Below are 25,818 nucleotides of genomic sequence, written 5' to 3' on the forward strand. Positions count from 1 at the left end.
ATCCTGTAAGAAGTTCTGCTGTTAACGCGGAGGCACTTATTTTCGAGGAACTGCCGAAAATGCTGTCTAATGGTCGAGTTTTGAATATTTTCCTTTAATAGTTTCATAAAATCTTTGCAAAATATGTATCTTTGGAATAATTAAAAGTTTGAATAAAATATTTAATTTTTTATACGAAAGAAAAAATATATTGAAATTAGGTCGTGTTTTGCTCGAGGAAACCCATGTAACCACTTAAGTATTAGATGAAAATATAGTAATATACATTTTGTGATTACGCATAGTGTAATCCGAATTTTGACCTATGCATGTCTACAAAGGGTAATAAAATTTATATGTGATATGGCATATATCATAGAGATATTGTATATCATAGCTATTAATACCATTTCTTATATAAATTTTCATCATTAGCTCCACAACGCGGTGCGTGGCTTGCAGCAATTTAGTTCTTCAATTGTTTTTGTCTCTTGCTTGAATTCTCCCCACTGGTCCCCACTATCAATCTAACTAAGTTTTGCTCTGCCTGCTCCTTTTATTTCTGCATCTGCCCAAGGGAATTTGTTTAGGAAGATAGTTTTTATCGGTGCGAATAATATGACCAGTCCAACGTAGCCTGTATAAATTTTATTTTATTTAAACATTAAAGAAAAGTTTGAAATTAAAAAAGACAGGCTTGCGATTTTTTTTATGAAAAAAATTATGTGAGTACAATGTTACAATTTTTATAAAATTTCTTTTATTAGTTTTCAAAAATGTTATTAATTATATTTATATTTATTTATTTTCAAAAACTATTATTTTAATTGTACTAAAACCTCCTCACTCTTACCAACATTTACACATTATTTCTTCATATTTCAATCAAATCTAATAAATTTCCATCTAAAAAAATTTTTCTATCACCATATGCATTTTGTTACGTTTATTTGCATTCGTCTAAATAGATAATCACAAATTTTAAAATTTTTTTTGACGTAATTTATATGCTAATCAACTCTTAAGAGCATATTTACCTAGAAGATCGGTTATTACGAACCTGTTTATACGCAACTTCTTTACTCCAGCTAACTTAATTGTGAATTATTTCTACATACTTCGTGTAAAACACTTAGCAGTTGTGACGTTCTCTTGGCGATCTTGTGGCCGTCGCAATTAGATGAAGATATTGAAGAGCGTTGCAGGCTTACACATTTGTTATGTAATGACTATGTGTGTGCACGTCAATCGAATAGTTTAGTAAACAAGTAGGTAAACTTGCAGCAAAAACAAGATTTGCAGACCATTAATATTTTCCGCCGCCGCTGTTTCTTATTTTCTTCTTTTTCCTGCTTTTAATAAGAACGTGTTGTGCTGCTGGAGACGTGATAAGAATTGAGGTTATCGAGGCATGTTTGGTTTATGAAATTGGGTTGCAGATCTTGTGAGGCGGGCATTTGTTATAGCAAATAACTATAACAAGAAAAATGTATTAATGAACAAAGTGCTTGTAGAATGCGTGTGCATATAAGCTTTGCTTAGCAAACCTCAGTTTGCCTCACCCTTTAAAAAATACTCGTTTGTTGCTATTTGGAGCACTTTACATAGTGATGGCTTGCAATTAACGATGCGAACGGATACATTTATTATTGGACTTGACTGATTATGAGCAATTAGTTGCTCGTGCAGTTGCCCACTCATATGTGTGACTTTAACTTGTTGTTGTACAAAACATTCTATGTTAAGTTACGGCTTAGAATTCGATATAGATTAAACAGGCTTACATAATTAATTCACTTTAAATGTAGCACAATGAACTTAGCTTTATAACATAACTTGTTGACGATTTTTATGCCGCATGCATTCATTTAAATCCAATTATGTTATATAACTGTTAAAAAAATCGGGCTTTAATCACGCCTATTTGCAATAAAACACCATTTAAAATTTCAATTGCATTATTTGATTTTACAATAGATAAATCTAGAAAAAATTTAGATTTTGAAACAAAACTTCCGCAATTAGTTTTTTTTATAAGTGGCAACTCTTATTTTAAAACGAGCGATATTGGTAAATAGCACTACTAGGTCCCAGAAACCGAATATGAGCATCTTCATGCCTTCTACGGTTGACTTAATAACAAAAATATTGCTCATTTTGTGAGATATTGTTATGAAATGAAATGGACGTGTTTTCCTCATAATATTGTAAACTGGAGCTTAAATTGAAGAAAATCGGTTTAGTTCTGCCTTTAGTCTCCATATAACTTATTACAGTATATATAGCTTCATGTGTAAAATATTTGAACAAAGTTGAGTTAATGTATTTTTTTATACGCTTGCAGCCTCTTGCTACGGAGTATAATAGTTAGATATATTATAGTTTTGTGCCAAAAATCGGAGAAATCAGTACAGACTTTCACCTAACACTCACATACCAATAAAAATGATTTCAGACATGACCGGCCATGACTTCAAAATTTGTTGAGAATAAAAAATTCAGCAAATATATCGCCATTTTTCAAAAACCTACCGTTATTGGAATCTGAGTGTGTATTTGTTGTTTGGTTCCGTCCGTATTTCTTACTCGCTTCTCTTTACTGCTTACTCGTTCAGATCATATGACATTAAGTCATAATCCAAGCATGAAATTAGTATTTGATTTGCCTTGATCATAAATGTTTTTACCTGTTCTTGCTTCCATCACCAAATGCTCTTGCATCACATTTCAATAAGTGTAACTCTTCGCAATGAATACCAAAACACTTCTACTTTATTTTGATCTTTAGATCGTCACTGAGTACTTTGTAATTTCAGGTTTCTTTCAATCACTCCACTTTTTTGTTGCTGCGTTCACCAAGCATGTGCGTCGTAATCGTCATAATGACCTCTTTTCTGCATTCACTACGGCGTTGAAATATTATTTACACATATATTTGTATTTGAAGAAAAAACTGCTGTGTCAAAGCAGCGACCCAATTCTACTTTTCAAACGCCGGTCGCAACCAGCTTAGCACAAGTATCGTCTATATACGCACATACATATCTATAGATATAAACACACACATATTTATATATATAGAAATAGGTTTTTGCAACATTTTGTACAAAAATAACAAAAAGTTGCAACATTATCGCCGCTGTTTTTGGTTAGTTTGCAGCCAATGCTACATCCTGTGCAACCTTCTACTTACATATACTACAAGTATGTGTATGTGGCTATGTGCTGGCATTGCAAGTGTGTAGGCATTGACGCGTTCGCTGCTTAAGTCTTTCGTTTTGTCGGCATAAAACCAGTTGGATTTTAATTGAATTTATGCTTTTAACTGATTTGTGACTGTTTCCATAATTATGCTTATTTGTTGTAATGCCAATTTTGTTGGTTTATATTTTAGGCTGCTTTTCCGAATTTTGCACAGCTGACAGCTTTTTTTTTTGGATTGACTTGTTGTTTTATGTGCGGTTGCCATATCTTAAATTTTGATGTTTGGTTAGCAGTGGCAATGCATCGTCGGCTTATATAGTTGTTGTTGTTGTTCAATGCTTAAAAATATAAGTCAAGTCGGCTTTTTACAATTTATTTTTATTTTTTGTGTAAGCCTTTTTCTTTTCTTTTTGAAAAGAGAAATTTGCATATTTTTCTCTTTGTGGCGCGGTAAATCCGCAGGCGTTTAAATGTCATAATTTACACTTTTTTCACTACATTATCTTTGCTATTGAATGCTGTGGTCTATGGCAGACATATTTTTTACATATTTATGTAGACATTCATTTTTCGCTGTTGTTTTAACGTTCAGTTTTAATTACTTTCCAGTTTCCTAGCGTTGCTTAGAGTAAGTTAGAATCAGTTGGTGCTATATATCATAGTTATACAAATTAAACAATTTCTTCGGAGATTGGATTATTGCTTTAGGCAATAATTCACACCAAATTTAGTGAAGATATCTCGTCAATTGAAAAAGTTTTCCATACAAGCACTTGTTTCCGTTGATGATCATTTATATATTTTTTTTTTTGAGACTCCGACGTTTCCTTCTAGGTGTTGCAAACTTCATAGCAAACTTAACATACCATGTTAAGTGTATAATAAAGCCATCATTGCTGAGAAAATACTTAAGAAACAAACTTGATTAGTTATGAGAAGCATTTATTTGAATAATTAAAAGAACTCTCACAATTATTATGCTAATAACTTCAACATTGACACAGAAGTGATTTTAGCAGTGTGTGCGCCAAATTATAGTGAAGCAGAATAAATAGAGTAAATAAAGCAGAATATAGCAAATCAAGAGAAACTAACGCAGATAAATGGCAAATGAATTTATTGAAACAAAATATCAACAGTTTTATTTACGCTGAGATATTAACATGAAGACCTATTTTCCTATACATTATACGGTTGCTAGTGGCAAGTATGGTTCGCTTGCGTTCACGATAGTTGGATGTACGCAACTGGAACGGTTTCAGATTTATATTCTGCAAAGTTATTTTTACTCGCCACCTTTCCTTAATATAATTTGCAGTTGGCGGTAAGACGAGCAGACAAACAGATATCCGGTTATCAAGTTGTGCCGTCATCGTGATCATTTTATAATATACTATAACTCTACATATATCTCGATTAGTTTTAGGTATTACAAAAACCAGTTAGTGCAACATGCTGCCAGATTATAAAACTACTAATTACAGGTCATAACTATAAATCACATATTTGAAAGGCATGTTATGTTCTCTATGTTCTACATAACAGGAGCTGTAACGAAATTGCGCAAATATGCCCCAAAATATAAGAAAGCTGGAGACATAGACAAACATAGCAAAATAAAGCCAGCAAGCAGTCGGAAAAAGGCGTGTTACAACAATAAATAATAGCAAAACTAAATGCGCGCTTGTGCCACTGAAACGCCTTGCAATTTATTTGCATTTATCTATGTTGCAAGACTACAGCAAAAGCAACTGGGTCACTAGAACTGACTGAGTTGGTATGTAAACATGTGGTTCAATAAGACTACCCAGCGCGCATTTGAAATAATAGCAGAGATTACCTGAGAATGATTTATAAATTGCTGTCAACTTAAGTTTTAATTCGATTCAGTTTAAGCTTTGGATGAGACGTCCGTCAAAAACGTCGAAAAATTTCAAAATTTTAGTAAAAATAAAAATAAAAAAAACTAGAAGAAGAAATATTAATATTAAATTTTTTTACGAAAAATGAGAATAATAGAAAATAAAATACTAGTAGACGAGTTTTTGAAATTTCAGAAACTGATATTTTTATGGTTTATAATATTACGTCAAAATACCAAAATTAAAAAACTTATAGACAATTTTTGAAATTTCAAAAACTAAAAGACATTTCATACATATTTTTGGAACTTCTTTTTTTATGAAATTAGGTATTTTTTACTAAGGTTTGGTGTAAAAATCCTAAATTAAAAAAATTTTTCTAAAATACTAATATTTGAGTCAATAAAATTCAATGAACCTATCTTTGTTTACTGGGTAATCTACTAAAAAATCCTTTCACAAATGCACATACATGTTTGTATTTATTATACATATAAGCCCGCACAGCAGGCTCCTTCACGATTGAAACAGATCCCACTTTAAATTAACCGTTTACATTCGAAGTGCGAAACTTGTCAATTGCGTAGCTGTGGGCAAAAACATGTGCGACAATGAGCCAGATAACCTGAAATCAATCTAAATATTGTATATACAAATATGTTATACATATTAAATAGAACAGGATGCAGCTGCGTCTGGCAAGCAAGAGTAGCAACAGCATTTATCATAATAACTATATACATGCAACTACTCTGTTCTTAAGGCTATGTATATGCGTGCGTATGTTAGAGTAGAACTATAAATATTGAGCTGCGACGTGTTGCCATAACTGCCACACCTGCGACTAGCCAACTAAATTGACTGAAAGGATGCACTGGATTAAAGTGCAAACATATATGTATGTATATTCTTTGCATTTTAAATAAGCGCACAGTCTGGTAGGCAATATTTACGAGTGTCAAACCAGTTTCAGCATCCCGATGAACTGCAGATAAATGCGTTATTCCACATTGCTTGTACGACACATTTTCAATGCAATAAATTGAAATTAACCGCCAGCAGCGAGTCAAGTGTATTGGCCTGCTTTCAGAGTTGTATTTTCTAACAAATTCCACCTCAAATTGATATATATGTGTGTGCGAAACTTTTCAATCAATTTCTTCGCTATCAGAATGCTCTACATACGAGCCTAACGATAAACGTCTCACGCAGTCCGAAGTAATTGTGAAGTGCTGCTTTTAAACTGCCGTCGATTTTCTTCAATTACGCGTACGCGAACAGTCACTACGACCGCATTGTTTTGTCTGTTATATTTTGAGCCAGTTTGCTGTGCACTGTTTTCCGCACAGGTAGTCTTGGTAAGCTGATTGGCCTCCTGATTGGCATTATTAGTGTGCTATTATGTAATCATCAAATATTGTTGCAGTTGCTGTTACACTTAAAGACAGCCAATGCAGCAATGATGCCTCAATTTACTCGCTACCGAGACCACTGCTTTTCTCAGTTTTGTATCTCTTTGTTGCTTCAATTTATTATCAACTCTTTAGTCTATCTAAGTGTACATCTTTATTGACTTTAACTCTTATACTCCACTTGACTTTGCATACGTCTCATGCCATGTCATTTGAACAGTTTTCAATGTTGAAGCAATGTTAATACTTATATACTATTATACATAGTATTTTGTCGTGCGAGCTTCTGGAATTGATCGCTTACTCTAATACTGCTTCTTAATGCCTATTATTTGCCTATTGACATACCCGACGTGTTAGTTTTCCTGTTAAGTGCATTTATATCTAATTTTCCTGAAGCTATGCGATAAATTTATGCTTAAGTATATAAATTTAGCTGCGTCTAAAAACTCGTCTGAATCGATAAATTTTACTGGCTTTATTGTGTGCGGAATATATATGTATGTAAATATAGTCGTATAATCGTATAGAAAATTTCAAAAAATACATAAATACTAAGCGAGAGTACATCTGCTTGAATAAAAAAAAATGTTTGAAATTACATGAAAAGTCGTTGTATTCAAATATATTTTATGTGAAAATCACAATTTTTTTAGTAATTGTCTAACCTGTTATAATTTGTTTACGGACCGAGTTAAACGGCATGCAATTATTGTCTACATACATAGGTGTGAAACTTGGCTCAAATTCCCTAAATGTAGGCAACATTTATCTTTGCCTGCTAATCCTGCCTATTTTTAGGGTGACATTAAGTTATTTTAAATTTGAGACCGAACATTGTAGGGCTTTTTTATTTACATTAGTTAAACACCTACAACTACTATTTTTTGATATGTCACTCAAATTAAGGTTAGTGGATCAGAAAATGTTCAAAACAGCTGGCTGAATATTTGTCACTTGTTGCTTTTGTATTATGCTCTTCGCTTTTTAAAGCTCACTTTATTGCTGAACATAATAAGACATTTTATAATAATGGATCTTTTATCACCGCTAACAATTTTTTAGTATCAAAACAAGGAACTAATTATTTTTTACTTGTCGACGTTTGACTTTCCACCGCTTAGCGTATCCATCATAATTGATAAGTGCACCTGTTTTCCATTAAGATGGTGAAGATAAATGTAAAGCAAAACAAGCACGAGTTAATCATGTATTCATACTTGCATATCGTTTACTACCATATGTACATATACCTATATCCATATGTCTGATTGAAGACTCATGCAGATATTTTTCGTGTTTACTCGCCAAAGTTGTCGAAGCTGAACAATAAACAATAGTAAAGAAAGCATACCAAAATTTACATGCAGCAAATAAGCAAACTCTCGGTTCACATAAATCAAATCATGCGAAATATGCCGAAAATATCTTACAAACTTTACTGTTAAAGCAAGGTCGATGAAAAAGTAGGGCACAAGTTAAGGCTTAATGAGAACTTTTGAGAATAGAGCAGCCAGGCAAGCTAATGAGAGTTTTGTGAAAACTTTATATGAGCAAAAGTAGTATATATTTTAATATTTTTTTGATGGATAGAAATGTCTGTATTTGATAATTTTAGTAATTTTTGTGTTTATTCCGAGAAGCTCGAAGGTTTGAAAAAACTATTATGGAACTACTTTCTATTTCTTGTTGGTTCTAGCCCTTTTTAATTATCTACAATTATAAAAAACCTTTTTTATAATTTTGAAATATTTTTCGGTGAAAATTGGAATCCGCTATACAAGATGTTAAAGTTGAACTCCAACCCCATTCGCTTTTGACAGTTGTCAGATTTAACAAATATTTTCTCTATAGCAACTTGTTGCCTTCAGGTGATACAGGTACTGCAATTGTTTACTCTTCCTTTTAGCAAAATTATTAGACCATCCTAATTGTGTAACCCCAAAAAAATATTATACTTCAGCGCAAATACAAAAAGAAAAGTTTTCTTTAATAGAGAGCCACTCAGAATGAATTTTATTGATTAAATTTTTCCTAGCTGACCTCCCAACTGCCATAGCCTCAAGTGAACTTAACACACTTAGCAATCTTTAGCAATGTTACTATATTCAACAATAATAACATATTAGAACAAAATATTTTAGGTCTCAACTGCGCAACACACTCATACAACAGCAAGTGTGCCTGAGCTGCCGCAGTCAAGCTTGACCCATGAAAATTGCATAGATTTGCATTTCAACGGCGGCGACAGCAGGTGATTACGAAATTGATAGAACAATGCATGTGTAAAGTAATGATGAAGATAGATAGACAAATGAGGCGGACAGCAGAATGTAAAAAGTAAAAAATAACAACGACAAAAAATAACAAGAAAAATAAAATAAAAAACAAAGTTGCAGTGATCAAAACAAAGGCATAGAAAATAAAACATGCTTGCAAAGCAACAACAATCAAAAAATCACAAAGAAAAGGAATAATGAATAGCGTAAAATTAGCAACTCAGCAGCTTGCCTTTGTTGCTGTGAATGTAAGCGATAGCCATTCTGGGCATAGGATTTTGCAGTAAAATCGCTAGTAATGAGTGAAAGATTTCGAAAAGAGTTGCTGCAAAGCGTCAGGTAGCATTGGTGTCGATTTTAATGGGTACTTAAAAAATGCGGTCAGAGTGCTTAGGTGTTCGGTGAAATTAAGCAACAATTTAAGCTTGATACTTGTATATGTATGGTTGTGTATAAATCGAAATTGATCATTAAATTAGCGATTAATTTTATTAAATTAATTTACAACATATTTCTTTTAGTATTACAAAGTTGAAATTTCTTAACTGAGTGCAAGAAAAAATTGAGCAATTTGCCTGATAAAAGAGCGGGTCTGAGATGATAGGCGAGAACAAGTGCGGTTATCTACGGAACGCGTGGGAATTGGTAGGCCTCTGATTTTATATAGGTATATGCTGTATTCGGACTTATGCTAAGTCAAAGCTTGATACCTCTCCATATCATTATTGGCACCTGTTCAGACAAATAATGGTCAAGTAAGGCCTTGGTTTTTAAAATGTCATAAGACCGTAGATAAATTGGTTTAGAAAGTCGGAAGAAAGTTTCATAAGAATAAAAAATAATAAATTAGTTGCGAACCACTTTATGATAGACTCCGAGTTCATTCAGTTATTTCTCTTCGTTGCTAAAAGCAGTTTACACTAGAGAGATGTTGATGGCCTGTAAGACAAGGCTTTTCGATTATTTATTATCTAGAGACATCGCTCTAAGTTGTAACATATCAGGTTTTTCTTTAGTTATCTGTTTAAATAGAAATTTTAATATTCAACACATTCTTATTGCTACCTCCGAGCATTACTACTATATTTATTTTTCCTCTTTTTTTTCTAGCCACTTCACATGCCGCTGCAATAATGGGAAATTCACTGACACATGCCGTGCACCGCGGCTCAACGGCTTTCAGTAATAACAGCAACAACCACACTAGGAAATCGCGCGCTTCAACTACACCGCGGAATCAAAAGTCACGCTATCACTCAACACTTTGCGACAATGGTGACGGCGGTGAGCCGCAACGCAAAGCCAAAACATTACCAGCACGCCACAGTCGTCGGCGCAGTGAGCACACGACCAATGACATTCACGGTCATGGACGCAGTAAAACGCCGCCAGCGTCGGCGCCTCCGAATGGTGAGACATCGCGCATGCTTTTTCTACTCTATCTGATACATCGCACCTGGAATGTTGTGGTGGAGACGGTGGATACGCGCAGCAAAAGGTGAGTATGCGCACTTGTACGAAATTTGTTGAAGTGTGCACTGGGTTGAACTTTCATTTTGTTTTGATAATTTTGTAGATCGCGACGCAGTGCACCTGCTTCGGAAGGTCACACACTCAAGCGACCGCGTTCTACGCATTTATACACTGAACGCGAACTGAGTTGTTCGAACAGCGATGGTGATTGTTCCATACATATCACAGATTTGGATGAGCCTGAGGTGGCTTCGTCCTTTTGCTGCTCGCAATATTCATACTGTAGTTGCAGCTATTGCTTCGATACGAATCAGAATGTTTACAATTCGATTGGCGGTGGCGAGGAGGAGTGTTCGTTGGATTCGATTTGTGAGCGAACTTCATCCAAGTGTGGCAGGTGAGTAAAACACGCAAAATAATTTTTTTTTTGGCGACAAATTATTGACATCTTGAATTATAAGCACGTACTTTGCAGTGGTTGTAGAACTGTACTCAAGTTAAGTTCAAATGTCTGCTTTTCAAATTTTAACACTGCTATTCAAACTGTAAAAAATATGTATCTGCTACACTGAGCTTCAAAGTGAATGTGTCTCAGCTATTAGCCAAGCTTTACATCAAAAATAAGATCGGTTAACCAATGCCTAAAAGCGTGCTATTATTTTGTTTACTGACTGCTAAAAATTATTGGTATAAATAAAAGTTCATTTGTTTTTTTAACACACTTTATTAAGCCTAAGCTAATCACCCATTATGGGTTATCACTAATAAATAAATACTGACTTACTATCGTTTGTAAGACTAATTATTAATTATAATATGCGTATACCTTGGTTGATAAACAAACATTCCGGAGCGTCTACGAAGTTGTTTAAAAAGATTTGTCAAATCTAAGGATCCTGGAAGTCTAGCTCCAAGTTCTGAATATTGATTTGATGTAGCGGGCAGCTGCACTTGATAAGCCGGTGCTGTTTCACTATTTGCATTAGAACCAGAGATTGGAGCAGGTGAAGTGGCTAGATAACTTTGAGTCTGGTCTGGAGCAGTATATGACAAATCTGACGTTGGTGCCACATTAGCACAGTGTGCTGGTTGTTGAACTTCATAAGGAACTTGGACAGCTGGAACAGGTACTGGATACGGAGCTGGTTGTTGCACTTCATATGGAGCTGACGCTGATACTGGACCTGAAGTAACGTAAGGTGTAGGAGTGAGAACAGGCGCTGAATAAGTGTTTGGCGCTGATGGAGCTGAGGCTGGCGCAGGATCCTGACACGTTGCAGAGTAAGAAGCAGAATCTGGAGCTCCGTAATTTTGTTCTGCGCCTACAACTGGATTTGGGACTACGTAAGGTGCAGGATTTTGTTCAATAGCAGCATATGATAGAGCAGCAGCAGGTGTTGATTCTGCATTAGGACAAGGAGCTGCTTGCTGTACATCATAAGGAGATGATACTGGGACTGGAGCTGGATTAGAATAAACTGGCTGTGCTGGAACAGATGGTACTGCTGCATTTGGATACAGTGCTGTTTGCTCTGCTTCATAGGTAGCTGGAACTGCATTCTGGGCCGCATAAGGAGCAGAAGCTGAAACTCCTGCAGCGTAATTTTGAGCCTGCTCAAGAGGTGGACAAGGTGCTGGAGCTGGAGCAGGTAAAACGTCGGCAATAGGGCAAGGTGCTTTATAAGTGGACGGGATTGGTTGTTGTACGGAATAAGCTACAGAAGCTGGAACTGGTGCACTATAATTTGGACTCTGACCAGTTGCCAAACAAGGGGCTGATGCTGATTTCTGTGCTTCATATGGAGTTAAATTTGGATCCTGTGCTACTGGCACTACGTTCTTTAGATTCTGGTCAAGGGCAGTATAAGGAAGCGATGCTGGAGCAGGAGATGGTGTTGCATATAAGCATGATGCTGGCTGTTGTGTTTCATAGGGAGCTAACACTGAAGCCTGTGCCATATAAGGAGCTGAAACTGGGAAATTTTGATTCTGGTCAGTGGCCTTATAAGGAACTACTTCATATGGTGCTGAGGATGGGATTGTTTCCGAAACTGGATAAGATTTCGGTACCTCAGCAGGTGCCACATAGCTCTGACTTTTATCAAGAGTTACAAATGGTGCGGCTGCTGAATCAAGCGCTATTGTATGGGGACAAGCAGCTGCTGCTGAATCGGAAGGTGCTTGATAACTTTGGCTTTGATTGGGAACAATATATGGTAGAGGATCGGAAGCGGCAGCTGAACAAGGCGCTTGTTGTGGTGCTTCATAAGTAGATGGTACTGAAACTGTATCTGGGGTGGCATAAGGTACAGGAGCTGGAGCTGATTCAGTGTAATTTTGAATTTGATCATCAATTGCGTATAATGAAGTACCAGATGCGGACGATGAGTATTCCTGGCCTGTGTACGAAGATGGTTCCGGATCGGATATAAGATAATCTTCAACTGGTGATGAAGTAAACGAATACTCTTCACCTGTTAATGATGTTGATTTTAATGTTGGCGCACAGGGTCCTTCGCCGATAACTTTCCAGTCTATGAAGAGGTAAATAGTACAGAAATTGAATAAATGGTTTCCGGAATGAAAATCAAAATTTATATTTACGTCGCTTAGTTGCACAAATTAGCTGATTTACGAGACAGGCATTGGGCACCGTGCGGACAGGTCCATCAGGTACTTGCTGAGCACAAACAGGCTTAAACAGTGCTGGACAGACAATTTCATGACAGTTTAGTAAACAGTTTTCCAAGTCCGTTTTAATGGGAACTAAAATAAATACATACATATATATATATATATATATATATATATTAATATGGACGAGGTATGAAAAGTATCCAAATAAGGAGTATAAAGCTTACCTCGCTGTCCAAGATAAATTTGCTTGTAAATATAAGCATTTAGTCTACATTCGTTTTCGAAGTAAAGATATACTGCACCATTTGTGGCACACACGGGTAACCCACCCTCAGCACATATCGGTGTATAAAGTCCGCTTGCGCTAGAAGTGATTAGGCTCCCAACAAATAGTATTAACCACATATTTACGACTTGAAGGTTGAGTAAAGTGAATTCTTGAGCAACTGTAATTTGAATGTACTAACTTTTTCAGGGTCGCCCGCTTTTTATACTCCATTTTAATGTGGTCCAATGTAAATTTCGAATTTTGGACCTCACCACCAATGCAACTACTTATCAACAATTTATGTGCCTTTGGCTAAATGGACCAATCTAACTGTCACTGGTCTGTCCGTGTTCGCAAAGTTTGTCAAAGTGCGTTCTTCAGTCATTAGACAGAATTCAGCGTTTATCACTGAAGCTTACGCAAAGCCGGTGGTGTTCAACTGCTAGTACGTGTTTTTCGCACGCTGGTAGTCATGTTTACCAACCGCATGTTTGCGTTTATGGCTTTGGTAATGAAATCGTTGTTGCTCGAAGTTAGGGTGTTTACAAAGCATACACAACTTATGTAACTCTGTCTCTTTGCTTGAATGCAAGCTTCAAGCAGTTAACAAAGTTATCTGCTTTTCTTGAAAAGTATGAGTCAGGCACTGTTTTAATTTTATATAACTAAAAGCGAAACATTATTTTCTTGTTTCGGTATTGAACCCTATTCTGGACTTCAGGGAGAAGTTATTCTCTATGGATGTCGTGGTTGGTAAACATTTTTGGACGGACGGCTTCAAATACGTCGAGCCTACTGCATTTATTATAATTTTTATGATTTTCCCTTGAATGGTCTGTATTATATATTATTAATATTGATTTCTCCACAGTAGGCGTTGTATCCACAACCCAACAGATATGGTAGTCACCAAACGGTTTTTCGTGGAAAATTGAGGGACCAAATTTATCCTATAGTATTTTATATCTTAAATGCCAATGAGCAAGCCCAGCTCTTGGTATGTACGGCAGATATTGCATTAGTGTCCTCAGTCACTGAAGGCACTGTCAGATAATGATAATAATTTGATTGCTCAGAGATGACTCGTAGATTTGAGAGGTTTCAGCTAACTTCTAACAAAGAAACGTCTTGCTGCTCTTACACTTTTCTTACTAAAACTGTAGCTGTTTTTAATTTAACGACTGACTTATTATTTTTTTTAATAAGCAGCTAAACTTGGTCAAAAAGTATGAACATTTGTATACCATTCCTGTAGGGGAATTTCGAGGTTTCATTTGGAATTTGTGTTTTGTTTTCAAGGGCACCTTAATGAATATATAAACAGTTATTATATAAGTCTGGACGTACAATATATTATTTAAAAGTGAATTTCCTGTCAATACTTAATCATAAACGCGATCTCTAAATATACAACGATCGCTGTCAATGCGACCATACCAATGGCTGTAAAACTGTAAAGCACAAGCTACTAGCATTGACACAAACCACGTTGTGTTACATAATGCGAAGCTTTCTCTGAATAGCTCTTGTGGAATACAAAAAAAAAGCTAGGCTTTAAATATCAAAATTTTTTATAGATTATTTAGCAATTTATGATAAAATAATTTTAGAGGGATAATAAGGAGAAAAGTGATTACTGTGAAATAATTATATTCCCTATTATAAGTCATTATACATATTCAATAATACATTCAATAAAGAATTTAAAATATGCTTTGGAACGAAAGAAGAGTTTTAAGATGTAAAGGCGATCGATTTAATCCTATGAATGCCTAACTGACACTTTGTAGGTTATGAGCAGCCACGTAAAGATAAAATAATGAACTAAGGATTGGTTTTTCATTACATTTTTCGCAAAGTCGGTTCTTTCTTAGCAAAGTTCACGTTCACGGAAGCTTCATAAGCATAGTGACATCGTGCTCCAAAGGACGACCGTCTTTAAAAAGTGCAGTTCATACAGTAAACAAATTAGTAAAGAGAACATCGATGTTTCAAGTTGATTCATGCCGATAGTCTAGTAAAAGCGTTTTCTTTCGACAATTAAACTTGAACCATTTGTTGTTGCTAATGAAGCAAACACATTTGATTCAGTAATATACAACCTTATTGGTGAATTAAGTGTAATATAGACAAAGAAAGATTGGTTGAGCTGTAATATATTTTTTTATTGTTGTCTTCGGAAAATACTTTAAACATTTTGTATTCATTGATAATATTTAACAGCATTGGAATATGGGGGAAGAATAGATGCGGGTGCTGGTGCAGGAGCCGCATAAGTAGCCGGTGAAGAGGCAGCATAGGATACTGGATCTGGAGTTGGGGCTATATAAGAGACAGAAGCGGCAGCTGGTGCTTCTGCAGCGTAAGATGGCTGAGATTGTTCAGGTGCAGCATAGGACACCTGAGCTGGAGCTGAGGCTACATAAGGGGCAGAAGAAGGTGCTGGAGCTAGTGCTGTATAAGATGGCAGTGGATAAACAGCGGCATTCGGTGCTGGAGCTGCATAAGATGGCTGAGCAGATTCAGGAGCAGCATAAGACGCCGGAGCTGAAGCTAGAAATAAAGCAGCCCAAGGTACAGGAGCAGGGCCCGGAGCCGAATAAAGTTCAAAAGGGGATGCTGGGGCTGGCGCTGTGTAGGATGCCAATGCAGAAAGAGCGGGAAGCTGTGCTGGTGCTGCGTAAGATGGCTGAGCAGGTTCAGGAGCAGCATAAGACGTCGGAGCCGGTGCTGGAGCTGCATAAGATGGCTGAGCGGATTCAGGAGCAGCATAAGACGCCGGTGCCGGTGCTGAAGCAGCGTAAGATATCTGAGCAGGTTCAGAAGTAGCATAAGACGTCGAAACCGGTGCTGGAGCTGCGTAAGATGCCTGGGCAGGTGTATCATAAGACGCCGAAGCTGGAGCCAGAATTGGAGCTGCACAAGGAATAGGGGCAGAGCCCGAATAGGATGACAATGCAGAAAGAGTAGAAACCTGTGCTGGTGCTGCGTAAGATGGCTGAGCAGATTCAGGAGCAGCATAAGACGTCGGAGCCGGTGCTGGAGCAGCGTAAGATGCCTGGGCAGGTGTATCATAAGACGCCGGAGCTGGAGCCAGAATTGGAGCTGCACAAGGAATAGGGGCAGAGCCCGAATAGGATGACAATGCAGAAAGAGTAGAAACCTGTGCTGGTGCTGCGTAAGATGGCTGAGCAGGTTCAGGAGCAGCATAAGACGTCGGAGCCGGTGCTGGAGCAGCGTAAGATGGCTGAGCAGGTTCAGGAGTAGCATAAGATGTCAAAATCGGTGCTGGAGCTGCGTAAGATGCCTGGGCAGGAGCTGTACAAGGAATAGGAGCAGAGCCCGAAGCTGCATAAGGTGCAAGCGCGGATGCTGAGGCTGGCGCTGTATAGGATGACAATGCAGAAAGAGCGGAAACCTGTGCTGGTGCTGCATAAGACGAATGAGAAGGTTCAGGAGCAGCATAAGACACCGGAGCCGGAGCTGCATAAGATGCGACAGATTGTGTTGTTGCTAGATAAGAGGAGAGGGCTGGTGAGACACTTTGGCTTGGAACAGCATAAAAGGAGACCGGTGCAGGTGATTGTGCAGGAGCAGTATATGCTTGTTGTATTGATTCTGGTACTGAGTAAGCGGCCGGAGCAGGTGATGGCGCTGCATAAGCAGCTGGGGCTGGATCTGAGATATGTTGCGCTGGAGCTGTTTCGTAAGGACATGATGGTGCTGCTGGTATGGGGTCTGGTGCAGCATAAGTGACTGGAGTGGGAGCAAGAGGTGCATAATCAACCAGAGCTGGAGCAGGAGCAGGTGCTGCGTAAGTAGCATAAGAACGAGGAGATGGTACTGGAACTGGCTCTGGTGCTGAATACGGAGCTGGAACTGGTGCTGGTGCTATGTAGGGTGCTGAGTCCTGAACAGTCGCAGCTGGTGCATACGGCAATGTTTCAGAAAGTGGGGCAGTTGCCGCCGCATTAGGACACGGTACTACTGCCGGAGCCACGTAGGAGGGCGCTGGTGCGGACGCTGCATAAGTCGTAGGTGCTGCAGCTGGTGCTGAATATTGATAAGAAGATAGCTGTGACTGCGGGTCTGGAGATGGTACAGGACTCAGATAACGTGGCAATGTAGATGCTGGTTGCAGGCTATAGGTGGCCGAATTGACGGATACAATAAATGCACAAATTAAAAGAATGAACCGCATTTTGAAATAACTTTTTTGCTGAAGCAACTGAGGTGATTTGCTGTGAAGTCGTTTTGTTATACTACCGAACTGGTGGCCGTGAACCTTTTATACACTATTACATGTCAAAGACTCATAGCGTGTAGTGGAGAAATTATACTTATCGGGTTATGTGCCTCCGCTACATAAGAACAATCTGTCTACTCCTTATCGAAGGTGCTTTAGAGCAGTCTACATCCAGCGCACTTGTGGTACGTACGTGCTTCTTGGCTCTTGAAATTCGCTTAATATCTACTCTAGTACCACATTCTTCTGCGCTGAGCAAATAAACAAACGCTTGTGTTTTAAAAAATATGTATGAATGGAATGCTTCAGCTATTTGTTCACCAATATACGTGCCCTAAACGTGTTTGTTCAAATAGTAATTACAAATAAAATATATATTTTATTTTGTTTATTTTCAGGTGAGTGCACGAAATGTCCGACCATTTCACTCTGAAATCCATATTTTTAATTACCACAACTGAAATGGTAAGTCATATGATAATATTATAGGTATACTTATGTAAATCATCATTGAATATGCCTCTGGCAGCAGACACCTCTCAAGAGTTTTTTTTAAAAAATCCATTAAGCCTGTGTAGACCAGATTTGCGAATTTATTAATTCAAAAATTTTGATTCAAAAATGAAATGAATTTTTATTTTTTAATCCCGATGTTGGGATTAGAAATCAGATTTTAATTTTTGAATCCTTAAATTTATTAAATACTTGAGATTAAAATCCGGCAGTTTAGGATTAAAAATTTTTTTTTATTTATTAATCCGGTTTTATTTATTTAGTTTTTTGATCCGGTAGATCCGAGGGATAAAAATTTGTATTTTTTATACTCTATATGGTGTTAGAAAATAAAAAAAATTTAAATTCAATTAATTTTTTAATGTATTATTTGCAACCCTGGTATAGACGACTTAAAATTTCTTCGTACCTTTATTTGTATCGTAAAATCATGAAGATACGTCAAATTTGTACAATATTTTCATCAATTGATAAGAAAAATTACCCTAAATTTATACCTATCTATCAATTATAGGTTCATTATTGGTTTTTTTGCCATTTAGTTCGGCCAAGGCCTAAAAGCACTATATGTATAAGCCATATAGTGCTTTTTCAGAAATAAAGAAATTTTAGTACTTGTTATCCAAGATTTATTATTTCAAAACATCACTTTTCGTTAACCTAGTTTTCTAAGACCTCCAATTCCAGAAAGAAAAGACTATATCTTATTATTACATAGATACATAGATATTACATAATCATGTTGGGAATTCAGAGAATCTTGATGAGATGGCAAAATCTGCATCCTTTCACTCTTCTACAAAAACAATCTTATACTTAAAATGTTGACTTTATTTAATTTAATGTATTATAATTCATAATAATAACTCCAACCCAGAAACTTTAACCATTTCTTAGCTACAATTTCTATTTCGATCGCTCAATAAATTTTTTAAGCAGTAGTTATAGTGATAGACAATTTTCTGAAATCTCATCGGGCTGACATTGAAACACAATTACGTATTTAATTTTCCGAAAACCGAAAGTGGTAACATATATTAAAATCAGGGATCAGGGAAAATGTCATTTCACACCAATCAACTATAGGTATAGTTTTCCATTTAAACCTGTCTTAAGATTAAGCTCTGTTGATGAAATGAGTTCAGGCTTATAGATTTGTATTGAAATTGAGTAGATATCTACATTTGTTATTCTACGTTTCTCACTAAGAGCTGCTAATTTGTCAGAACGACCGCTATCGGTCCACTATAGCATATAGCTGTCATACAAACTAAACAATCGGAATGAAGTGCTTGTATGAAAAACTCTTTCATTTGACGAGGTATCTTCACGAAATTTGGCATCAGTTATTTGCTAAGGCAATAATGTAATCTGCGAAGAAATTGTTCAGATCAGATTACTATAGCTTATAGCTGCCATACAAACTGCACGATTGGAATCAGGTGCTTGTTTGGAACCTTTGCTTTTGTGAAGAGTATTATAGCTTTTTTCTTATGTCTATTAGAATTTACGGAGGTTCCCGTATCTATAATAAATGTTAAAAAGTAAGAATTTCCAATTGAAAAAAAACTGCTTCAAATTTTGTTTTCAAATTTAACTTTATTAACATTTCTATATATTTAAGGAATAACTATTATAGGTATGTATATACAAATTCAATGGGTCGGGAAGTCTTACAGCTAAATGCATACACTCATACAAGAATCACATTCAAAATTAATTAAGCCGAAACTTCAGTTTACTCCTTAAGTCATCTTTTAATATGAACGTGGACCTTTCGAATTCCTATATTCGATGAGTGTATAAGTAGGCTGATAATAAAAGGGAGCAATAGATTGTAAGCCATTCTTTAAAATCAGGGGGTTACTATCAATCCATTTCGAAATTAAAGCAGCGATATCTGCTGGATATGCCTCCGAAATATCTTGTGGAGCTACAAAAGTCGAAGGCCACCAAGGAGCAGATTGCGCCGGATTTGATGATGTGGGCATTGGAGCAGGCGAGTAATTAGCGGGATTTGATGCAGGAGCAGGTATCGGATATTGCGCAGTGTAGGCACTTATTGATGGCGATGATGTTAAAGTAGGAGCAGAGTATGCACTTAGATCTGTGGCTGGGACATGATATTGACCTGGATTAGGATAGGTGTAAGAATTGGGAGCTGGTACATAATTTTGGTTAGACACGTAAGGATTTGGTTCTGGTGCGGTATATTGATCAGGGGCTGAGCAAGGGGATGGAGCTGGTGTTGGTTCACTATAGGAATCATCTGGATATGCTGATTGACTGGGTGCGGTATGTGTGGCTTGGTCAGCTGAAGGCGCGGTGTATTGACCCGATGATGAGCAAGACGATGGAGTTTCTACTATATGTTGAATCGAGTTTTCATAAGAAGCTGAAATAGGTCCCGGTGCTGGTGCAGGATAAGCCATTGGATTCAGTGCAGGTGAGGCATATGTAGCTGGATATTGTTGAGAGGGTTCTTGATATGGTGATGGCGCCAGGGCAGGAGCAATTTCGGATGTAGAGCAAGGTAGTGGAGCTGATTCGTAATTAGCTGAAGCTGGCGCTGGTGCAGGATAAGCCGTTGGATTGGGTGAAGGTGATCCATAGGCAGATGAAGATTGTTGATAGGAGTTCTGATATGTGGGTGGTGCTGGAGCAGAAACAGCTTCGGCTGTAGAGTAAGGTAATGGAGCAGGATCATAAGTGGGTTGGGCTGGTGCTGGAGCTAATGCAGAGTAAGCCGTTTGACTCGGTGCAGATAATGAATAAGCAGAAGAAGATTGTTGATAGGAATCCTGATATGGTGGTGGCGCCGGTGCAAGATCAGCTTCGGATGTAGAACAAGGTAATGGAGCAGGATCATAAGTGGCTGGGGCTGGTGCTAGTGCAGTATAAGCCGTTGGATTGCGTGCAGGTGATCCATAGGCAGATGAAGATTGTTGATAGGAGTCCTGATATGGTGGTGGCGCCGGTGCCAAATCAGCTTCGGATGTAGAACAAGGTAATGAAGCAGGATCATAAGTGGCTGGGGCTGGTGCTAGTGCAGTATAAGCCGTTGGATTGCGTGCAGGTGATCCATAGGCAGATGGAGATTGTTGATAGGAGTCCTGATATGTTGGTGGTACTGGAGCAGGATCGTAAGTGGGTTGGGCTGGTGCTGATGCAGAAACATCTTCGGATTTAGAGTAAGTTAATGAAACAGGGTCGTAAGTGGGTTGGGCTAGTGCAGTATAAGCCGTTGGATTGGGTGCAGGTGATCCATAGGCAGATGGAGATTGTTGATAGGAGTCCTGATATGTTGGTGGTACTGAAGCAGGATCGTAAGTGGGTTGCGCTGGTGCTGATGCAGAAACATCTTCGGGTTTAGAGTAAGTTAATGGAACAGGGTCGTAAGTGGGTTGGGCTAGTGCTGGAGCTAGTGCAGTATAAGCCGTTGGATTGGGTGCAGGTGATCCATAGGCAGATGGAGATTGTTGATAGGAGTCCTGATATGTGGGTGGTGCTGGAGCAGAAGCAGCTTCGGATGTAGAGTAAGGTAATGAAGCAAGATCGTAAACAGCAGAGGCGGAAGCTGGCGCAGATGCTGCGTAATTCGATGAAGATACTACAGGAGATGGAGCAAGATAAGAATCTACTGCAAGTATTGAAGCATATCCTTGTGTTGGTTCTTGACTGTAAGAAGCTTGACAAGTTCCTGGCGGTGGCACAGGTTCCAGAGACGCAACATAATCAGAAGATGGATAAGCAAATGGAGCAGGATCTACACCGGTAGCTAAATAAGAATTTTCGCCGGGTGATGGACTTTGATTTGCTGTTGATACATAAGAGTCAGGCAACGCTGGTGGTGAGTAAGGTGACGGACTAGTTGTTAAAGTTTGGCTCTGTGCGGTATAAGAGCCTTGCGCTGGTGCAGCGTAAGAACCTGAAGGAATTGGTTCTGGTGCCAAAGCAGAGTAATCAGCAGCACAAGCTTGAGGTGTCGGATCGTTATAGCTTGTGGCCTGGACGGGTTCAACGGGTACTGCTGGTGCTTGTGATAGATAATTTGTTGCTGCTGGCGCTGCCGTTGGTTCATATGTCGCTTTAGGCTCGTAACTTGGTAGAGGGGCCGGTGCCAGAGCAGGTGCTGGTGCCGGAGCAGGTGCTGGCGAGTAAGAAGCTAATGGTCGCACAGCATAAATGTCAAGAGGTGCAAAGTAGCTCTGTTTAGGTTCTGCAGTTTCCGGGCATGCACCATTGGCGATGATTACCCATTCTGAAAAATTATCGAAGAAAAATATTAATATTAGCAAACTTATTTCGGTTAGTATATTAGGAATTTTTGCCGCTTACGTTGTCTCGTCTGACAAATCAACTGATTCACTAGGCAGGCATTAGACACGGTCTGCACGGTTCCCGTTGGCACTTGCTGCGCGCAAACTGGCTGGAATATCGCTGGACATACGATTCCAGCGCAATTTGAGAAGCATTCCACAAGCGAAACTCTAGTTGGACCTAAGGTGAAATTTTTAATTAAAACTCTCAAAATTCGTTAAGAAGCAATACTCACTTGGTCGGCCAGCAAAAAGCTCTTTATAGCTAAAAACATTCAGTTTACATTCGTTCTCGAAGTAAATGAACTCGAAACCACTCTTCGCACACACCGGCTCACCACCATCTGGGCAGAGTGGTGTATCGAGCGCGCTATGTGTGGTTGCAACTAGGATGCTAAATAAAAGTAAGCGCCACATTTTTGGATCTATTGATCAACTGCTGAAACGTTTGTTGTATTATGCTGCCAAATTGAAGGTCGCATGCCTTATATACTCATGATGCAATTAAGTGAAGCACAACATTTTTTACTTTTTCTCCAACTTAGTTATCATTCTATGTGCTTCTTGTGCAATTAAACAATCTGACCACCATTTTGCTAAAGCAATGAAGTTTTGCCCAAATATGTGTGCCAATAACTGCAGTCTCCACTCTTAACGGTATTGTGCATATTTGTACGCTGATCAGCTGCTGCAACTACGTGCCACTAGACACATTAAGGAGAAAAAAATCGCAACGCACCACTTGCTTCAATCATAGTAGAAAATTGTAGAATACTCGTACTCGCTTAGTAAAATTATCAGTTGTTGATAATACTTTTTTAATGCGAAAGTGGTGAATCAGTTGTAGCTATCGGTAGTGCACTATTTTGCATAGCAAAATATATATGTATGTTCATATGTTGTAATGTATTTCATTCATATTTTCATCGAAAAATCATTATCACTCTTTGCTTTTGCCATTTTTGCTCGCTTATATTTGACATTTCAATGTCAACACTTTGTTGTTAATAGCTTGTTAATTATTTAATCACTTGCTAATAAATATAGGTGAATGACAAGTTGGTATTATGATAATTATGTATGTATTTGATAATTGTTGAACGTGGGTAATTAAATCATTGCAAATATTTGTTTTTAAATTTTGATATATTTTTTTTTATATCTCTACGAGTATTTGTACTTATAGAGTTATACGATCATATATTTGAGACACTTATGTACAATATATCTTGTAAAGTGTTCGAGCATCTAGTGGAGCTTCGACGATGATAAATTAAACTGAAATGTAGAAGCACTGATATTACTTCAAAAAGTAAACAGACGTTGCAGCTGCTCAATTCTTATGATATTGTTTTCATAGAATAATAATCATAAGGAATCCCACAGTTCAAAATTTAAAAGTCTCTCTATCAGTTTCCGATGTTTTCGTAGGACAGTCTACTTGAAGACATAATATACAATGTATATACATAATATTTATTCACGATAGCTTCATAGGAATCAGCATAGTATAAGCACCTGAATGTTTTCTGAAAACTTGTTTAGTTATTATTGCCAATTACTGCATGCTCTGCTAGAAAATATGAATATATGTATCTTTCCTGAGGAAAGGTTCGACGATTATACAATAGACTATTTTATTAATCAAATCAAATATCAAAGAAAGTTCTGCACTTCATATAGAAATGGTCCCAAAGTGACTGTGAAAGTATTTGGTTATTTGCCAAAACAATTTTATACATTTTGCATACTACATACATATATTTTAAATTATTTCAATTAATATTCACCTTAATTCTTCAAAAATTTCGCTTAAACCCCGACCAACCTCAATAAAATAAAACCAACTCTTCCTCATGTCTGTCACTCAGCATTTAAGCAGATCCACCGCACATCATAAGCACATCATGTGACATTTTTAACTTGACATAATAGCGTCACTGTTGATATTTGCACGCTTACTGCGCTCGTCAATTATACACACTCTCGCTAACAAATTTTCAACCAACTCACTTTGGCTGAGTTACCCCAATCCGTGTTTGTGCTCATTTACGAAAGCAAAAAATATTCGTATTGAATTAAGTAAAATGACATGCGACAGGTGTTAGAGCTGGTGAGAGTATAAGTGAGCGCGGTTGAGCGCTGGCGAGTGTCGTAGTTTTACGAAATAAAGCCGGCGGGTTTTTGTGCCCACTAAGTCGCTGTTTACTTCAAGCGGTTGCACAGTATTTACTTTTGTTAGCCAGCTAGTGATCAAGCTGAGCGCAGGTGTGGCGGAGACAACATACCGTTGTGAGTGTACCAAAATACAGGTGTTAGCGAGAGCGCATGAATTTGAGAGTGAGAACTTGTTGTAGTGCCAAATTGAGCCGCTGATTCGCTAATACGACGACGACATGAAAACATAAACAAACGACAAGTGAGCGGCAACTTGCTTGGTGTTCTGGCTAACTGATCTAAGCCAAGTTTGATATGTTGGCGCTGCATGCTTTTCAGTTGTGTTTTTGCGGCGTTTCGAGTGATACGTGTTTTGCGCTTAAGTCGGTTCTACAATTTTTGTTCAATATTTTATGTGTTTATGTTTGAGAAACTGTTGTCTTCTTGGAAAATTTCTGATTTCCTCGAACTAAGAAACATTTTTTTTTCATATTGTTGAAATGTACTTGAATTTTGTAGCGCTGTATTACAATGTTGTGGTCACTCATGGCGATGATAAAGCAAAGTAATTGTGCAGAAAAATTAAAATCTTAGCTGCAAAAAATAAAGGTTACTAAGTTACAAAAGCGAAAAATGCTCCAAACTGCTGATGTCAAAGCAATAACTATTTTATTGATATTACGAAAATATTAGAAACCTACAAAGAATACTTAAAAAATTCCAAAAATTTCAAAATCAAAACATGATTGTGAATTCTTAAATAGAATATAGCAATGCGAATAATTTAAACAAAGAAATTATTGGTTATTTGAAACTAACTGAGTTGTGCGAAAATGAAAATAATTTCCTTTGTAAAAACGAAAAATTGTGAAATTATAATTTAAAAATATATTAAAAAAAATTTTTTTAAAAATTACTTTGACAAAAAAAAAATTTTTAATAAACGCTTACAATTTAATATCCGGAATATTCGAGAAGGACACTCAGCACTAGATCGGCAAACTGATGTTATAGTCTTCAAGAAATTTATTTTTCGTGCTTGTGAAGGTATTTATAGGCTTTAGAATTAATTTTTTCTTACAAAGTACCATACATAGATTAAATACACTGTTATGTTAAGAAGTTGATCCAAACAGGAATCTCACTTGGACAGCTTAGAACGTATAAAAATTTAAATTTTAAGTGGATCTCAAACGAAACGGCAGAGTTATTTTGTCGTTGGTATTTTACTTCATAGCATACTCCTGCTTAGTGCGAGTTAATTTTTACGAAGACCAAACATAACCATTTCAGCTTGAATTTAGAATCTTAAAGATCATTTGGGAGTTCTTTGACTTGTCTGTCATATTAAGGCAAGACCATTGTCGCTTCGCAAGACTTACTAAGAGCGCTGTTTTTTGACCATTTTTCTTCATGATTCTTGTTTTTAAAACAAAAAAATGTTGCTTCGGTGGCGAGAATTTGCTGGT

The 25,818-nt window shown here is 37.3% G+C and overlaps 4 protein-coding genes across 5 annotated transcripts in view; 1 reads left to right on the plus strand and 3 right to left on the minus strand.

Moving 5' to 3' along the window:
* Window positions 1-25,818, plus strand: part of mwh (multiple wing hairs) — a 94,750-nt gene that overhangs the window by 11,453 nt on the left and 57,479 nt on the right. The window contains exons 3-4 of one of the 2 annotated variants that reach the window (XM_014246755.3): window positions 9,847-10,234; window positions 10,313-10,606. In XM_014246755.3, coding sequence (XP_014102230.2) covers window positions 9,870-10,234; window positions 10,313-10,606 — 659 coding nt within the window. In that variant the 5' untranslated portion in view covers window positions 9,847-9,869. Of the gene's footprint in view, window positions 1-9,846; window positions 10,235-10,312; window positions 10,607-25,264; window positions 25,397-25,818 lie in introns of those variants that run through there. The other variant, XM_036374591.2, reaches the window with a different exon arrangement.
* Window positions 10,933-13,288, minus strand: LOC118683145 (uncharacterized). The gene is made up of 3 exons (XM_036374594.2): window positions 13,071-13,288; window positions 12,814-12,975; window positions 10,933-12,743 (listed from the first exon to the last, which is right to left on the minus strand). The coding sequence occupies exons 1-3, from the start codon at window positions 13,249-13,251 to the stop codon at window positions 11,008-11,010; spliced, it is 2,079 nt and encodes a 692-aa protein (XP_036230487.2). The 5' UTR covers window positions 13,252-13,288; the 3' UTR covers window positions 10,933-11,007.
* Window positions 15,259-17,360, minus strand: LOC118683146 (uncharacterized). The gene has a single exon (XM_036374595.2). The coding sequence runs from the start codon at window positions 17,313-17,315 to the stop codon at window positions 15,318-15,320; it is 1,998 nt and encodes a 665-aa protein (XP_036230488.2). The 5' UTR covers window positions 17,316-17,360; the 3' UTR covers window positions 15,259-15,317.
* LOC118683144 (uncharacterized) lies at window positions 19,453-22,920 on the minus strand. Its single transcript, XM_036374593.2, has 3 exons — window positions 22,429-22,920; window positions 22,212-22,373; window positions 19,453-22,134 (listed from the first exon to the last, which is right to left on the minus strand). Exons 1-3 carry the CDS (start codon window positions 22,607-22,609, stop codon window positions 19,631-19,633), a joined length of 2,847 nt encoding a protein of 948 aa, XP_036230486.2. The 5' UTR covers window positions 22,610-22,920; the 3' UTR covers window positions 19,453-19,630.

This window comes from Bactrocera oleae, chromosome 4 (genome assembly GCF_042242935.1).
Source record: "Bactrocera oleae isolate idBacOlea1 chromosome 4, idBacOlea1, whole genome shotgun sequence".
Taxonomy (NCBI): Eukaryota; Metazoa; Arthropoda; class Insecta; order Diptera; family Tephritidae; genus Bactrocera; species Bactrocera oleae.

Bases quoted from the DNA above. Each gene is read 5' to 3' on its own strand.
- LOC118683145 (XM_036374594.2), bottom strand. From the start codon at position 13,251: ATGTGGTTAATACTATTTGTTGGGAGCCTAATCACTTCTAGCGCAAGC. The intron at 12,976-13,070 runs GTAAGCTTTATA...TATTTATTTTAG, and splicing joins AATTTATCTTGGACAGCGAG to TTCCCATTAAAACGGACTTG. The intron at 12,744-12,813 runs GTAAATATAAAT...ACCTCTTCATAG, and splicing joins AATTTGTGCAACTAAGCGAC to ACTGGAAAGTTATCGGCGAA.
- LOC118683146 (XM_036374595.2), bottom strand. From the start codon at position 17,315: ATGCGGTTCATTCTTTTAATTTGTGCATTTATTGTATCCGTCAATTCG.
- LOC118683144 (XM_036374593.2), bottom strand. From the start codon at position 22,609: ATGTGGCGCTTACTTTTATTTAGCATCCTAGTTGCAACCACACATAGC. The intron at 22,374-22,428 runs GTGAGTATTGCT...ATTTCACCTTAG, and splicing joins GCTTTTTGCTGGCCGACCAA to GTCCAACTAGAGTTTCGCTT. The intron at 22,135-22,211 runs GTAAGCGGCAAA...ATAATTTTTCAG, and splicing joins GATTTGTCAGACGAGACAAC to AATGGGTAATCATCGCCAAT.